At 38.1% G+C, this 17,386-nt stretch overlaps 3 protein-coding genes across 3 annotated transcripts; 2 read left to right on the top strand and 1 right to left on the bottom strand.

Annotated features, from left to right (window-relative positions):
* The first annotated feature begins 1,227 nt into the window (after positions 1–1,227).
* On the top strand, positions 1,228–4,113 carry LOC137945821 (uncharacterized). Its single transcript, XM_068791866.1, has 3 exons — positions 1,228–1,498; positions 3,772–3,921; positions 4,024–4,113. The coding sequence occupies exons 1-3, from the start codon at positions 1,301–1,303 to the stop codon at positions 4,105–4,107; spliced, it is 432 nt and encodes a 143-aa protein (XP_068647967.1). The 5' UTR covers positions 1,228–1,300; the 3' UTR covers positions 4,108–4,113.
* LOC137945819 (nuclear pore complex protein NUP43-like) lies at positions 3,945–8,801 on the bottom strand. Its single transcript, XM_068791865.1, has 5 exons — positions 8,052–8,801; positions 6,782–6,851; positions 4,493–4,718; positions 4,319–4,392; positions 3,945–4,232 (listed from the first exon to the last, which is right to left on the bottom strand). Exons 1-5 carry the CDS (start codon positions 8,693–8,695, stop codon positions 4,179–4,181), a joined length of 1,068 nt encoding a protein of 355 aa, XP_068647966.1. The 5' UTR covers positions 8,696–8,801; the 3' UTR covers positions 3,945–4,178.
* A 68-nt stretch (positions 8,802–8,869) lies between these two features.
* LOC137946985 (protein POOR HOMOLOGOUS SYNAPSIS 1-like) lies at positions 8,870–16,251 on the top strand. Its single transcript, XM_068793279.1, has 9 exons — positions 8,870–8,894; positions 9,569–9,837; positions 11,153–11,269; positions 12,536–12,601; positions 14,766–14,866; positions 14,946–15,133; positions 15,415–15,503; positions 15,590–15,617; positions 15,922–16,251. Exons 2-9 carry the CDS (start codon positions 9,577–9,579, stop codon positions 15,978–15,980), a joined length of 909 nt encoding a protein of 302 aa, XP_068649380.1. The 5' UTR covers positions 8,870–8,894; positions 9,569–9,576; the 3' UTR covers positions 15,981–16,251.
* Positions 16,252–17,386: the final 1,135 nt, after the last annotated feature.

Below are 17,386 nucleotides of genomic sequence, written 5' to 3'. Positions count from 1 at the left end.
CCTAGAAGTCAATATGGTATCAGTGCTAATGATCTAGGGCCTTGTTTGAAAGTTGTTCAACGTTATTCCTTGACATAAAGATTTTGCAATCAAAACATAAAATAGTTTTATCACAAAGAAAATATATGTTAGGCCGGTTAGAAGAACAAATATGTGAAAAGGGCCTTAGAAATCAACATAACCTTCTTTGATGTCGTATTCAAATTTTGATTTATGAGGACCATGTCTCTAAACATTGACCTATGGGTTATAATCTTATAGTAAACCTTACTTTCCATATTTTAAGGTGAGTGCATTTTTTTTTAATTCTTGTAAGCAAGTTGTAACCCATATACTAATTACTAATTTCATAGGTTAAAAGCCTAATATTTTCATAATAGTTAATGATCCTTGAGTCATCCACTCAAAATTAATCATTTATCCACTCTGCGGTCCTATTGAGTTTTATTTATAAACAACTAGGTATTAAGTAATCCCATTTTTCTTTCATCAAAGTATTACTTTAAAAAACTCAAACATGGTTTTATTCTATTCATACATTTCTTGTAGGAAGTAGGTTAACCATGTTTTAACATAATATGATGCTAATCATTTTGTAAACTATTAAAATATCTTAAATAATCTTATTAAAATATCTCAAAGACCCGTGTATTAATTTTTTGTATTTGAATAGACCCTCTAAAATTGGAATTTCATTCTCACTAATAATTTCGTATTTGTATTAAATAAGAGATAATTACCTACATAACCTAAAAGATATGTAAATTATCTATAACTTCTACATTTACCTTTGCTAATAGAGAATTCTAATTTGTGCCTTCATGATGAGGGAGGGACATGGATAAATATACTGATATTTTTATATTTGACTTTTGACTTGTGACTAAGTAAACTTAAGGAATAGTCTTTTTTCTTAACAAATTTACATGCTTTTATGTCCTTGCATTTTAAATTTTATTTAGCAAAGGAACTGTGAACAATTTGGTTTATTGCATATTACTAGGTGGATCTGGTCGTTGTTGGTATGACTTCAAAGTTCAAACTACAAACTTCAAACTTCAAAAAGATTAAAAACATCGGATCAAAATTAAAAGCCAGTTTTTTTTCTTCTTGTTGAATACATGAATCTTGCACAGTTTCCGTAAAAACAAAGGAAAAGAAAAGAGGACCTACCAGAAGCAAGACCGTAGATCTTCAGCAATGACTTGTTCCATTCCGCGACGAAACCGGCAAAGTCTCACAACTTCTCTGTAATCGGGTAGTCGGAGAAAGGGTGAGAGAGGAAGGACGAGGATCCAAAATGTCCATCTCGTCGTGTTACGGTTCGGTTCTGCGGCCGAGAACGGAGACCAGAATCTTGCCTTCGTCCTTAAAGCTTTCATTTGTTTCACGAAGACGATGTTCTGAGTTTTCTCGTGTAAGAGCCTTGGCGGTTGATTCATATGAAAGCTCCTCCGACTTCGCTAAGCGCATGGAGCAGGCTTGGTTGATTTCCCAGGTGCTTTTCTATATTTTATAAATTTTAACTTTTTTTTCTCATTTATCCTTCTCGAAACATTTTTTTTCCAAGGTTTTTTATTTCATGTGAACGGAAAGGTTTGAATTTTGTGTTACTGCTTTCGTTGCGGTTTTCCTTCTTTTTTCTTCATCTATATGAGTTTCTGCCCTTGGATTTCTTGCAAATTAAATTGAAGATCTGTCGAATCATTTTATTCCAGCATAAACCAAATATTTTCTGACCAGCGTGTTTTCCCCAAATTGTAAATACTTATTCCCCATTGCTTCAGATAGCGTATTATTCCATTTTGGATGGTCATGTACTCGTTATGTTCATATCGATTGTTCAACATTTTAGGTTGTTGTGTAAATATCGTTGATGTATATTAGCCGAAACCTGTAGTTTGGTAAGAACCCGAGCAAGTAGGAACAAGTTCATTTGACGGGAGCTATGCCATCTATGGGTCTTCAGGAGGATATTGATTTGTTTTCTCTTGTCTGTTTTTTTCTTTTTTAGTTTTAGCGAGAGAAAGAACTTATGCCAGTGAAGGAATTAGCCAAATTAACAATGTTACTTATACACCTGAAGGCTCATATAGAGAAGTTTAGAGATTCCATTAATTAGACTCTGAAACCCTAATCGATCTGCGGAGTCAATCTCACTCTAAATAGATTGAGATTCGATTCCACTGTAGAAAAAGGTCTACCTATTTGTAACTTAACAATCTAATTTGCATCTTTCTGAATGTATTTTCAGAATTTGCTCTCATGTTTTCTTTGTACTTCCCCTTTTTAGGCTTTGAATTTTTCTATGATCTGAAAGAACAGAATGTGATGCTTCCTGGAAAACTTTGAAGAGATCTGGTTCTCATTATGCATACAGTGAGGTTGGATATTACTTTCAATGTCGCCAGGGTTTGTGTTTATTGTACTGCATGACTTATTTGTGTCACAGGAGAATACTGAGACTTCCAGTTCATAGATTAGTACATCCAGAGAAAGGAAAAAGGTGTCTGTAAGGAGAAATTCTAGGTCATAGGTATTTTTAATGGATTGTTGTGTGTATGAGCTTGAAGATTCATGGGGCTTGTGGGACAGAACAACTTCAAAACTAAAAAGGCACCACCTGGATTGTTAACCTTTTCTGATCTAACTGCTTATAGCATTCTGATCAATCACATGTACCAAAGAATGGTTGCTGTGCTGTTGTTTCACAGAATCAGAAAGACTAATGGGGAAAACTCATTTCAGATTATCTTATAGTATGGGAGAGGGTGCGTGGTGCTTGTATGAGTTGGACCTAATTTTAAGGCAACACTGAGTTAACTCCCTGTAGATATGCTTTTAGAATTACCTTTCTGCTTTGTTTTCTTTCCAGACTATTTGTCAAGTAAAAGAAGTTAAAAATAAATAACAATTAAAAACTTCTGATTTACTGAAAGCAATTCAGTAGAGGGTCAAAAAAGAGTCTCTGCTCGACCTCCGGCTGATCCCAGTCTCTCCATGGGCTGTTCTTTTTTTGGTGCTTTAATTAGGCATATATTGGAATTGGCACTCAGCGATATGTCTGGAGCGCCCACTCAATGGCATTTGTGGTGTCATATACCCTTTTATGCAGCGTGACTGCAGAGGTGTTTTTTGTGGCATTATATCTTATGGTTTGCTTTGCTGGATAAATTCTAGGTCCATTTGTGAATTTCTTTTCCTGTAAGGGGACCCTGTAGATGACTTACCTCCGTGGGCTATTTGAAGGCTGGAAATGCCATGAATAAAGGTAGTGAAGAAAAGACTTGAAGGTGGTAATTAACAATGGCATAGCTGGGGGCAGTGGATGGTGGGATTCTTATGCATGACCTCTACATAACAGGAAAAAAGGCCACTAATAAATCTTTAGTAACGTTTCGAGCAACTCAAAGTTGGTAAATGGGTCATACATCGGATTGAAGGCCATAATGATATGCCGAGCATGCTATTCCTGGAAAAGTGCAGCTTTTCTGTGTTTCAAAAGAAAATATAAAACCTTGACGTGCTGTTGTGGCAAATAAATCTCAAGCTGCCACTGGGAAGGAGGTTGTCTAAATTACTGGAAACAGGTTACATGTTGCAACACTGGATGATTTAACCCTGCTTTTTCTGTGGAAAGCATCATTTGTACTGATCGAAAATGTTGATTTGCTCTTTTTTTTATTTGTTATTTTAAACTTTTCTTCCTTGCTTAACTGCTTCTATTTAGCTATAGTCTTGAACTGAGAAGTTGATGAAACTGTATTACAGCAACCAAGGCCTATCACTTGTTCTTCCTGTCACTCAAAAGGAGTCGTAGAATGCAAATGGTGTGCCGGTACAGGTTTCTTCATTCTTGGCGATAACATGCTTTGTCAAGTTCCTTCCAAAAACACAAGCTGCGTGATATGCTCCGGGAAGGTACACATGATGGTACACAAGAGTAGTTGAGGATTTCTTTCCAAGTAATTTCATTTAAGTCCAAAATAGTGAAAATCTGCAACTCTGTTTTCACTCATCCAGGGATCTACATACTGTTCAGATTGCAAAGGTACAGGTTTCCGTGCCAAGTGGCTGGGGCAGCCTCCTCCTATTGGGATGAAGTAGAGTCTCGACCGCTGCTTCGTAGAAGCAGGCTCCAGTGAATTCTTTTCGTACGATGAATAAAGATTAATTTTTCATGGTCTTGTCAAGAGGCATATGGTTTCGAAGCCCAAACCGCAAATGACATCCTGCACCACATTCATCTTATGTAACTATAACTGAAGAATCATGTATATTAAATTTATGTAAATTTTTAACTTTTTTAGGAACTTACAGATGGCCTCAGAGGATCAATGTCAAAGCTGTTGATTGCGCAAGCTTCTGCCAACAAATCAAGTGGCTCAACACCTGCTAGAGAAGAAGTGGCTCAACACTCATCTTATCTAAACTATGTCACGCGAAATTGCTCCCCAAAAATTAGAATAAATGTGCTACATGATTCGGTTACCGTGTTCAAGTACAGCTAGCATCCCATCTTCTGAGGACATCATAACTGGCAAAATCCTTGAGGGCCCTGCATTTGGCAACTGCATGTAGGTGTCATATTTAACGGTCCAAACCTCACTCTCTGAAGGTGCTGGTGTTCTTTCATCCAACCCAACTCCAGCAAGGAGGATTGGCTGTTGTGGCCGGCGAATATCCCATGCAAATACAGTACCTGAAGAAGCTCCAACCTATAAATGATCAATAAAAGTAGGTCAATTCCATACTGCCCAATACTAGCCAACGCCGCTAAAGAAAGTAGGGCAGATAAAATGTCTCACTTTTCTGCTCATGTTAGGACAAAACAATTCAATACAACATGTATTGGATTGTAAGATTCCTGATAAATACATCATACCAAGATGCCCACCCGTGTTGAGCAAGCAAATCAGTGTCAGCATCATCTCGACATTAATTTGAAGACAAGAGATAAGAGCTCAGTTATAGTTGAAGGAAACAAGATTGCAACATTTTGATCTAAAACATCCTAGTTTTTCAACTGAAACATGTCCAAAAAAGTGTTGAAACATCAATTGAGTTAAGAAAAAAGGATTCACGTGAGAGTGCATCCTAGTTATTCAAAGAATCGAAACACGTCTTAACTATACTATAACTGGCCTTAATGGGATTGAGGCAAAGCATTTAGGTAACAACATGTACAGAGAAAAAAAGAACCTAATGACAACTAATTAATCACTGAAACCATTTCAAATGGTCAAATATTGCTACAATTTTGAAAGAAATAATTTTTTTTAATCTAATTCCTGTAAGCGAAATAGAAAACTTAAATATATCAAAATGAAAGACAGAAGGGCCTGCCTAATTTATCTGTTTAGTACAAAAGGGGATGAAACAGAAAAAGAAAAGACTTCAATAAAGGAGTTTTTGTCAAGTTACATGTTAAAAACGAGAAAAAGGTGTATGAAAACTCAACTAGCCATTGTCAGTGACAAACAGACCAAGGCTGAACATAGTCGGCAATTTGAATAGTAACTAACAATATATCATCTTCAAATAAAATTCAAGAAAGCTGAAATAGATAACTGTTTCATAAACAACTTATAAAAAATAACTAAAAAATGGATATCATCAGAAAAAAAGGAACTACTAAGAAAGATACAGTACCAGGTAACAATATGAATAAAACAAACAAAACCATATGTTGCCATCCCTGTTACATTAAGATAATAATAATAATGATAAATTAATATTATTATTATATTCTCATTTTTTCTTTCTATGTAAAATACATGCATCTGAAAATTGTAAAACAGAAGAAGATACAATTGCATCTACCTTGATCTTTCAAATTGTTTTAGGTTATAGCAGCTGAATTTTGTGACAGACTTTAAACTGCTATATGGACAAAGTCCATAAAATTGACCTAGGTCAGGCAAAGTAAAGTAAGAGGCTCAGATCTCTGACATCCAAGAAGTGTCAAGACCATTGCCTATTTTACCTCCTCTTTCTACAATATTAGAGGGGCCCATAACCCTAACATATAATTTGACGGAACCCATCCTATCATTCAAAAATAAACTAACATGACAAATAAGTAGTCGCACTCACCAATATTTGCAAAAGATTATATGGCACGAAAACGTAGAAGGTACCACACCACTAATACGAAATTTGGTGAGACCTTTATATTATATAGAGGTAGGCCCACTGCACCAACAAGTGTTTATCACATAACAACCTTACTGAAAATTTCGTGACAAGATTTTTTAAAAAAAAGAAGAATTTTGACACAGTCACGTGTCACTAAGAGATGATATAGTGGGGCCCGGTACCAGATTTGATGAAAATTCATTACACAGTTATTTGCCCTCACAATCAGTAGATTTCTGCTGTATTTATCATTTTCCTTGTCTGTTTCCCTTTTTCTAGTTTCAAGCTTGTTGCTTTTTGTGACCTTCCCCTAGTTTTGAGGGAGGCCCTTCTGTAATGCCTTCCTAATCTCCTCTCTTAAAAAAACTTCCCATTTGAAAATATATATATAATACATTGCTAAAGTTTTTGAAAATAGCTTTATTTCACTAACCAATAGATTCTAAAATTCATTGAAATCCATGATTTATAAGCATATAGAACAATTCATGACAGTGTAAGTCCATGTAGATTTCCACAGTCCAATCTCACTAACACCCCTTTGGGAGTTGCAAAGCATCCAAAGGCCAAAGGCATGGCGGCGTAAAAATATAATCTAAAAAGGAAGAGGGAATGTGCAATAGTCTGAGGAGTACACTCTTACCACACACATGTGTTTTCTTGATGGATGAATATCAACTGAGTGAACAATTCCCGATTTTGAGCCTCGAAACCTGCAATATGAATATTGTCAACAATCCTACAGTATTCAAGCATGGAAAAAGTGATGAGCACAAACGTACACACGCCTTTACTATTATTATTATTATTATTATTATTATTATTATTATTATTTGAAGTTATATATTAATTATTCAACAATTATGATGACCGACTTCTTATATTAAAGGATGAAGCAACATAGAGCCACAACCCAGAAGAAAAGGCAAGAGGCCGAGTCCAGTGATTACGCTGAATTGGTAGCACTGTTTAATAAATTGATACAGAAGTAAAAAATATCAAGAGCTGTTTTCTTTTTCTTTATGAAAAGGGAATCAAACTGTTTTCAGATCATAGACTACACATAATATGTATTTTTATCTCTTAGTTACACTCATAGAAGCCATGCATTTTCTATAGGCTTGCAACCTAATTAATGTCAACAAGCCTACTATAAACTTGCACCCCAACAAATAAGCCAGTTAGTATTATAATAAAAAAAAAAAAAACCGGAATGCCTTAATAACTTTTCGTAGACTTTTCATAGACTTTTCATAATACCACCATGCACAACAAGTCCATCACATTTTCCACTTCTGAGCGTCCCTATAGAATTTTCTCCTAGCTTTAATCAATGTTAACCAATACTAGGAGAAATGTTGATAAATTTTAAGAGCACACAGCATGGAAGGAGAGAAAAACACATAAGGATGGTTCTTATAGTGGATCCTTTGTAAAAAGAACAATTCGTACAAGCAGCTTAAGTTGGCAAAGGCTTTTTCATCCATAAGCACAATATTAAAAAATGTATTGAGCTTTGACAGTTTCCTTCAACGATAAACGACATTATATACACCCAATACACCCCATTCCCCGAGGTGAAACTTGAACCCCATTCCTAATATTAGAAACCCCGCATCTGTTCATATCAGTTTAATAATAAAACTTTCAAAAAATACAAAAATAAATATATAAGAGGAAAAATAATGTCTCCAAGCAACAGGCCAGGGGGTTTGTCGTGTTCAAATCTCACTGATTCCAATCTCCGAGCTTTGAAAAAAGTATACCAAAAAACTGGGAAAAAAATCGTCCTCAACGAGCAAATACGCAACATGGACAACCAGTAAACCGTCCATGTTGTTTTCATTAAACATGAAAGGATAAAAGAAATGAAGAAACCACTAACAAGGAACAGCCCATTGAAATTCACTCACCAGCTAGAACCCTTGAACTGCGAAACAATCCCACGAGGATCTCTCCGGTCCCACCATTGTACTCCAAACCCCAACCCTCCAGTTGCAAACTCCACCTCCGATCCCCACCTCACGGCCGTAAACTCACTCAGCCCTTTGGTGTCCCCAACTCTACCATAAGTTAATTTCGATTCCGCCATTTGAACCAAATTCACCTTTCCGTCCTGGCCAACAGTCACGCATTCCGCCCCATCGCGAAGCACGTCTACCCCCGAAATGGGTCCCGCGTGGAGAGATTTATCTTCGACCGAGTATTCGGATTTTAGCGAAACATCGACTGGGTCGAGAAATAGAAAGTGGAGGGAACCAGCGACGGTGGAGGCAACGAGGATAGGTCTCTCCGGTGACTGAGAAAGGGAGAGAGCGGAGATCCTCGATGAATAAGCAAACGATGATCGAAGATGGAGATTGGGTCTATCTTTTTCGGTGAGATGAGGCAGAGTTAGAGAGTGGAGTTGGAGTGAAGAAGTGTGAGTGTCGTAATCATGGAGTGCGGCGACGACGAAGCGATCGAAGGCAGAGAGCCGTGGGAGAAACCGGAGGGCGTCGACATCTGCGGACAGGGGAAACCGGTGGATTTGGAGAGAAGGCTCCGCGTCTGCCATCGAGTTCAACTAAGAAAGAGAGAGAGAGAGAGAGAGAGAGAGAGAGAGAGAGCAGAGGTTTTGTATGAGGGTTTTGCTGGTGGAGGAAGTGGACCGACATCGAGGGTTTTTCGAGCCCGAAGAAATAATGTAACGTCGAGACAAGATGCTTTTCCTTCTACCGATTTGGTCCTTCATTAATCGTGTTAATTGTATTAAGGTCAGTAATGTTTTATTTGGAATTTGGCTTTTGAAAAAACTTGGGATACAATTAATCGTGGTCGGAAAGAATATTTTTGGCCCTCTCTCCTCATCAGCGAAAGCAATTCAAGGTGATTTTTTCAATTGCTATTGAATATTGATAACAAGTATAAACCGCAGGAACCTCTCCCTTTCTCCACAATAGGTACTGAGTAATGGGGCCCATTTTTAGACAAATAAATATGCAGGCTGACTACCTTTAAAAATAGATCGATAGTATTGAGTGGATTCATTAATCTTGAGTGATAGTCTTGAAAGGAGCAGCTGTTCCGCTGCCAATCGTCGCATGCGAGAAAATACGCGCTCCTTGTGTAAATATAACGTAAAAAGATATTGAAACGCAAGATCTCACTGTCCAAATCCCGAGTGTTCTTTTATGGTTGGCGGGAAATCATTGAATTCGAAATATCATTTCTGCGGAGTCTGAATCCATGTGAAACCAGTCCTTCGCGTAACCTCTTGATTCCGGCAGTTAGCCTAAAAATCTAGATATTAGTAACTTTACACCCGTTGGTCGGGTGCCTGGACGTCTCGGTACAGCGGATCTCGTTTCAACTTCAACCTCCCCTAAAAACTAATAAATAAGAAATTTAAGGTAACCCGCTTCACTATCTCCTTTTGTTTTTGTTACAGCAGCAGAAATGGCGGGAGCTCTCGCTGTACTTCCCGACGAAAATTCGTGCTCCAATATCGCCATTAAAGATCGGTGTCACTGGACGGTGGAGTATGCTCGCTTTTTCGCTATTCCTCTCGCCTCATCTTTTTCCGGACATCTGAAACTAAAATCCAGGAAGAGGAATATTTCAAGAGGCACTTGGCTTCTGGCGTCTGACTCTGCATCAGTCTTCATCCTCTCGGATTCTCTCACGACTCTAGTTGTCTTGCTTCGAGGAAAGATTTATGTAAGTCTCACCGGAGGACTGGTTCTTTTCTTTTAGTTCTTTACTCGTCCGTCGATTTTATTTATTTATTTATATCCTGGAAGTATTGAGGCGTTGTAGGCCTCTCTTCGACCTTTTCTCGAGTGTCTGATACAATTTGTTAAGCTCATTGTCTCAGATCGTCATATAGTTCACGATGCGCATTATGTTTGATTTTAATACGAATTTCCAGGCTTCCATTCTAGCTTTTGAAAATTTATATGGAGGTTTAACATAGGGGATATTTTAATCTTTTTGATTCATTCTAAGGTTTCAGTGGACGTACCAAAATTTGCTTAGTGAACGTTTTGGGAGTTATTTTTATACATCTTAAAATAAGGAATAAAATATCTGTAGTTTTACTCTTTTACTATAGGACTGACGCTTTGCCCAGCTATTTGCGTTGTTCTCATATCTTCGTCCTTTCGTTTTACCGATATTGAAAATTTTCAAGTCGCATGGATCGTTTGGAATGAGAAGATCCATCGGATTGGAATCTGAAACTTACATGCGTATATCTGTCACTATTTTGCTCTTTCTTCAGAGTACACGGAAATCTACTAGGTTTTTTTGAGTTTGTGTTGATCAAGAAACTATCATTTGCCTTGATTCGTTGAAGTGGAAGCCGCCCGCTGATCCTTCTAAGCGTTTTTTGTTTCATATGTTTTAATAAAAGAAAAAATCCATTTTCATTTAAATGTAGATGTTCTAAGATCTCCTTTTAAGAAGATTATGGACCACGTCTCCTTATTGCAATGCTTGAATGGCTAATCGCTGATAAAATAAAATAAGGATTCTTTAATGAAGAGCTCTTAACGTGAAAGATTCAATGTCGCTTGCTCTGCGTCAACAGAAATGAAAGAAAATTTTCGTAATGTTTTGAGCGCTTATTCGATTGTTTCAAAAAACTAGGCCATTGGTTTGATTTCTGGAGCTGAAGCAGTTATGAGGCTTAGAATCAGTGCCCTTATTCTTCTTTGAAATAATATCTTGCTTTGCTTTCAGAGCTGCATTTCTCTCCGAGAACTGGCAGTAAGCGGCTAATCTTTCATTTTTAATGAAATGTAAAAAAAATCATGCATCGATTTTATTTTATTTATATTTTTATTGGTTAATTATTATAATTTTTAATATTATTAATTTTTATGGAAGCCTTGTGGCTGTATGGGATATCTTATATACTTGAGTTTGAATAACGTTATCAACATCAAGAATAATTCTTTCTTGTGAAGTACGGAGAGATGTATAAAGAAAGGTGAAAGTTCTACTCTTCATTTTACTGTATGTTCTCATGCAGGAAGACCACTTTGTTGCTAACATCAACTTTTCATGGCCTCATGTATCATGTTCTCCCAACTGCCCTCTCTTGGGAAGCAGAGTCATATTTGCTAGCTATAAAGATGGCTGTGGTCTGGTAACCTCTCTGTCTCAGAATTGCTGTATTCTTGCTAGTATTGGGATGTTTTGACCTGCAACCCTTGCTGGAATAGTGAACTTGTGTTTATTCTTTTTAGCTCATAAGACTAGAAAAAAATAAAACAACTAGAAAGTTATGCCAGTACGAGTATGGTTGGTGTTTGAATTGATCTTTTTCAAGCCCATGTTTTAGTTGATTTTGGTGCAGATGATGGGTGAGATGGTCTTTATGTGGGAAATAGGGTCTTAGATATGATTTTATCTTTGTATTCATCCTTACTGTTTTCTTAGCAGATTGGATATGGACCTCTGGTTCATAGTGAATGCTTAAATACATTGATTATGCATGTGCGTTCGTAACATTTAAATTTTCTCGGTCAGATAGTTTTATGCCTTTCTTTTCCATTAGAGGTAATGAGTTGGACATCCGGATTTTGGTTTCACGTCTTCTGTCCTTACAAGCAGTAATATCCAGCCCATATTTGGTCAATTGAAACCCGTCAAAGAGGATGAGGATGAGGATAAGTGGCTTGTCCTCCTGTAGAAGGTTGATGAAGACATTCCTGTGGCATGATTCTGATTTGAGAGTATCATGTTACAGATATATCTTTTATCATTGTGGTCGGATACAAATTATGCTGTTTTTTGTTATTATGTGACCTGCAGAAAAATTAGTGGAAAATGGATAACATGGGAACAATAGTGCAAGAGTTTAATGGTCAAGACAGTAATTGTGGACGGGGATCATTGCTCATACCTGTGACCAAAACCATGTAGATTCTTGGAGAACTGTTAAACTTTGAGCAACTAAAAAACATGTTCCTTCCGGACATTTGATCTTTTGAAAGAAAAACCTGTCTCCATCTTCTTAGTTGGAAGTTTTACATAATTAAAACAGGAGCAACAGCTGAAATAAGTTTATACTTCAAAACTGATGCACATTTGAGGTGTTAATCTCACGATTGTTATCTGCCTTACTAGCACCTGTATCTAACCTGCAAACTCACTGTGAAGGTCATCAAGATGAGACTCTAACTGGTCAACTGTTTGCTAACGAGTTACTTTGAGAAAATACTAATCAAAATTTCTTTTTTCATGCTGCTTATTTTGAACATCCAAAATAATTTTTTTCCCCTGTAAAGCAGCAGAGCAGCAAAAATTATGATCTTTTAGATACTAGTTAGATGAAAAGTGTTATTCTGCTGACCTTATATTTTTATTGATATAAGATTTTTATCGGTTAATGTTTGTTGTGGATATGTAGATCCAGAAATTTGCTCTGAGATTTGCTGAAGCTTCTGAAGTACAAAAGTTTCTAGATGCTATCAAGGTAAAGTTACTCCCTCTACAAATTATTTCAAAATTTCTTAATGGTCTCTATTTAAAACCTGTCACAAGTCTATGTTGACTGTTATCGATTGGATTTAAGCTATTGGGCCGTGGTACACTTGAGTCTCGGAAACAAAGACCTATGATAAAAAATTTAATTTCCTCTAATACTTGCAATCTCATCCTTTTCAAAAAAAAATAAAAAATCCTCTAATACTTGCTAAAATTGTCAGCTAATTTTGGAGTAGGAAAACTTCTTTTGAGAATGGTATTTCTCTGGTCTTCATTTGCTTGTCTAAATGTGGTTGGTGTTGAAGATCCTACGCCTAAATCACAGTGTTGAAGATCTTGTGCCTTAATCTCAGTTGATTGAGATTATCTGCCCTGTTTACAGGCTTCCATATAGAGACTCCTGACCATCAATTATAGGAGCTAATCAAGCTCCATTCTTCCATTTATTGTAAAATCAAATCAATGTAAAATCCCTCCAATTTGGGTTGTAACAACTTGTATCACTTATAAATATGAATGCAATATACTCACCCCTACAGTGTGGTGAATTTTGCAAAATATTTTCATGGTATCAGAACTATACCTGGATTAACCTCCCGTGATCCTCAATGAGCTCAAATTTTTCTCCCGATCTCCTTCCCTTCAACACCATGATTCAAATGGTCACCATTAAACTTTCATCTTCCAACTATCTCCTATGGAAGAGTCAATTTCTTCTTCTTGACAGCCAAGGATTGCTGGGTCATGTGGATGGCACCCTTGTGCCACCTCCTCCGTTTGAGCCTCCCACCTCTCAGACGCCAGCCCCAAGTTTCTGGCATGGAAGACAACAGATCAGCGTCTTCTCAGCCTTCTCCTGTCGTCTCTTTCCGAAGAGGCCATGGCTGAAGTCGTCAACCTGACTACATCTCGTGAGGTGTGAATTGCTCTTGAAAATACTTTCAGCTACCGCTCCAAGGCTCGTGAAATTTGTCTCAAAGACGATCTTCAACTGATGAAGCGTGGCACCCGTGTGGTCAGTGCGTATGCTCGAGCGTTCAAAGCACTATGCGACCAACTTCATGCTATCGGGCGTCCTATCGATGGTATCGACAAGGTGCACTAGTTTCTTCGCGGTCTCAGCCCCGATTTATCGAGCTTCTCCATTGCCCAAATGGCACAAACCCCTCTCCCTTGTTTTTCGGATCTGGTTTCGAAAGCAGAGCACTTTGAAATTTTTTAGAAATCGTTGGAGCTTCCAGCGGCCTCCATTGGCATTCACGGCAAATCAGGCGTCTTCTCCCCATTTCGGAAATTCCTCTCACACTAATCGTGGCCGAGGAAACAGTCACGACCGACTAACGTTCTCATGATTGTTGCTTTTCATTCTTTTTCACGATTATGATAAAACTTTGTGCTCCTTTACGTGAATCATTGATGCTTTGTTCACATATTATGATATTTCTTTTCCCTTCCACCGACATGAGATCTTAGAACTAAGAATCGCAAAAACTAGGAACATAAGGTTTTATTTTGGTATTATTCAGTAGTTTCATTGCACTATTGTGAAATCTGACAGATTGGTAAAACTTTGTTTTTTATATCTTTTGAACATAATGAGAAAGATTTCATTAAGAAGAAACTATATAACAAGGGTGCAATAAGGAAAATTGAAATATTCTTGTTTTTAGGCTTTGACGTAAATCATTAATTTCTGGTATGAGCTCTATGGGATAACTTGTGTAATGAAATTCCTGTGGAAGCATTATTCTGCATGTTGAAGTACTTGAGGTTGTGGTGTATTCAGACCTTAAACTGCCAATGTCGTGAACCAGTTGAAATCAATTAAGTGACAGATTTCTACCTTTTTCTTTCATTTAGTATATTAAGTATCCAGTTGTTCCATGAAGTGGTCTTCATCATCCGTGAGTTGTCATATTGATTTTGAGGCCTATGATAGGTGACATTAGTCCCATGCTGGACAAATTTAAACTCATGAAAAGTTGCAGCTTGTAATTGGTGTTGAACCAACACATTTTTTAACCATGGCAAAAATATAATCTTCAGACGCAAATAATTTGCTATAACACAAGCAATCTGAGAGTTAAAATCTAAGCTGTTACTAATTCTTCATCTTCTTTCTCTAGCTTTCAAATGATTCTTGATTTTTCCAGGAAAGTTCGAGAGATGCATTTGACAAATCTTCAAAAGACGATATTGGTAGTCAAACTACATCAGGTTTTGAAAACATTGCTCCTAATGAACATCCCCACAGGTTAAAGAGAGCAGACTGCTTAGTTTATTTTCTGTTTCTGCTTTAAATGAGGGTGTCATATTTGAGTCTGTGCTTCCAGAATGGATGAGGTTTCAAGCCATACAGCTCCATATGGATTTTATAGACCAGCCACTCCTGTCTACTGTGAGGAACAGGAATATTCCCAGACTCCAAATCATCCTAACAATTTGCATCCCGTTGGACCATCATCCTTGCCTCCGAGCTTCACATCCCTACTGAGTGAATGTGCAACTGACAATCTCCAAGGTATGGATAAAAAGGAAAGAAGAATACAGGACTACATTTAAGTTGCTCTTCATGCCCAAGGGTACATCTTTTGCTGCTTAGAAACCAGACCTCTAACACTGAGAATTTACATGTTCTTGATATTTTCCAAAGACATTAAAAAGCTCAACTACTCATCGGAGTGGATAATACATTTTTGCTCAACGGTGAATACTCACTGGATAGCGCACATCTTTCATATGGTCGTTTGCCAAAAGCATAATTGAACAGTTACTTCTCTAAAGACTTTGCTGTTTCTGCAGATTCTGCTGGCGTTCCAAAAAAAGAGAGAGTGGATATGAAAGGGCAGTCACTGGTGGTGGAGGAATCTGATCTCGCGTCCCAGATCCAGGTATTCCCTGGTCCTCATCCTCAAGTTCATCTACAAATGTTGGTTGAGGTAATTCTAATACGTTGTAAAACACTTTTTGGATGCAGAATTTCATTGCGGATGCTTCTTTCCATGGTATGTGAATAGGTTTAAACCTTAGGAAAGTTTGGGGTGGGGAGAGGGGGAAAGCTCAGAAAGCTATTTGCGGAATCTTTCCACTAGGGATGCACATTACTATCTGGTATAGTAGCGAGTCTGTGACCATGGTTCCACTGATTCAACATAAAATGGTTGGCTCTAAGTGCCTGTGGGTTGACTCAAGGTTGCCACCGCAGGTTCCTATTTCGTGCATTCCTATTCCACAAACGGTGGTTTCTGTTAAAGCTTCAAGATTACGAAAGTTTATTCTTCTAATGCCTTGCAATTTGTTTCTACGCAGACATGTTGTCCAAAGTGGAAAAAATCATGGATGAATTGGCAGAGGATCTGCAGCTCTAACCCTACGCCCCCGGCTTTCCAACAACGAAAACGTTTCGTTCCATTAGTGCGAAAGTCTTTCGCGCTGCTGTATGCCAGTTTATACTACACGGTATTCGCACAGAAACCGTATAGATAAATAGAACTATTTTTCCTTTACGACGGCGGGATTTGCATCGTTCACTGAGAAGTGAGAAGTTGGTCTATAGTTTCAATGCATTCAGATATATGTATATAGAGGATTATATTGCTAAGGTGTTAAGCCGTGAAGGTTCAGCACTGTAGCTCCGGGCCCAACCGGTGGGATGCAGTGATACGTTTACGCTGAGGCTAACATAAGTATCACTTTTGGTCGTATGCCTGTCAATCGTCCGTTCGTCATCTCTTCTCGCTCAACTAGTGTAGATCTGCCAGTGCCACTTGTTAGAGCCGATCATCTTTGGCTGTTTGGCAGTTTTTCTTTCGGTTTTGCACACACCACCCAAAGTTAAACGTAGGTGTTACCCTTTCTGTTTGCACAAGTCAAATGAACAGAAAATCGGAAAAAAACTGAAATTTATAAGAAAACCGAGCAAAATCGACGTCTAATGAGAACCATACAAGCCGAGGTTATGTTTGCGCGTTCGTTCGAAGGAATATTTCGTTCTAGGTTATTCAGGAAACCCAGTTATCGTGGTCACTGCCCAGCCTCCGTTCCACGCGGCACTGTTCAGATAACGGTGATAGGATGATGTGAGCATATATGTTGTCATCGTCATGTCATGATCGTTCCATCCGGCTCAACCGACGGTCGAACTTCCTAGTCTAAGTACCAGCAGCACCCAGACTCCAGTAGAAGGGACTGGCTCTATAACTGGAGGTAAAACAGTAAACAGAATGACAGTAACAGTACCTTGTCTGGCAAAGCGGACCAACAGTGGATCAAAAGCGACAATCTTGATTTGGATAGTGTGAAAACTACAAACTCTTCACATTGGCCTGGCCCACGAAAATCAGGGGAAAATCGCAAGACTCGCAGCTATTCAGAGAGGAATATTATGCCGTATTTGAACGTAATAGCTAACATTAGGAAGGTTGTCTGGTCAGGTACAATACTGAGTACCAGAAAAGTTTTGCAACTGTGCTTAACGACTGGGTTTATTAACCAATTTGACCAAGTTTACTAGCGGAGAGCCCACTAGGTAGAGTGCTGGAAAGGGCCTTCGTGTTGCCTTCCTCTTTTTGCTCTCCAATTTTCCCGTCCCAGAGGACCTCCTGCCATTCTTTGTCCTCCATATAAAGTCAGTAAGAGATTAAACAAGTGGTCAAGAAAACGCGGCGAAAGTGCTCTAATGAATCTATAGAGAGTTCGACAAACAGAGGCAGAGGTTCCACCTTAATGTTTAATACCTTCTGTCGGGAAGGGGGAGGGAGGACCTTTTCTTCCT

This window comes from Aristolochia californica, unplaced genomic scaffold, assembly GCF_029961685.1.
Source record: "Aristolochia californica isolate CCGP_79_NKW_82.1479 unplaced genomic scaffold, dmAriCali1.0.hap1 SCAF_12, whole genome shotgun sequence".
NCBI lineage: Eukaryota > Viridiplantae > Streptophyta > Magnoliopsida > Piperales > Aristolochiaceae > Aristolochia > Aristolochia californica.
This window is presented reverse-complemented; position numbering and strand designations above follow the sequence as displayed.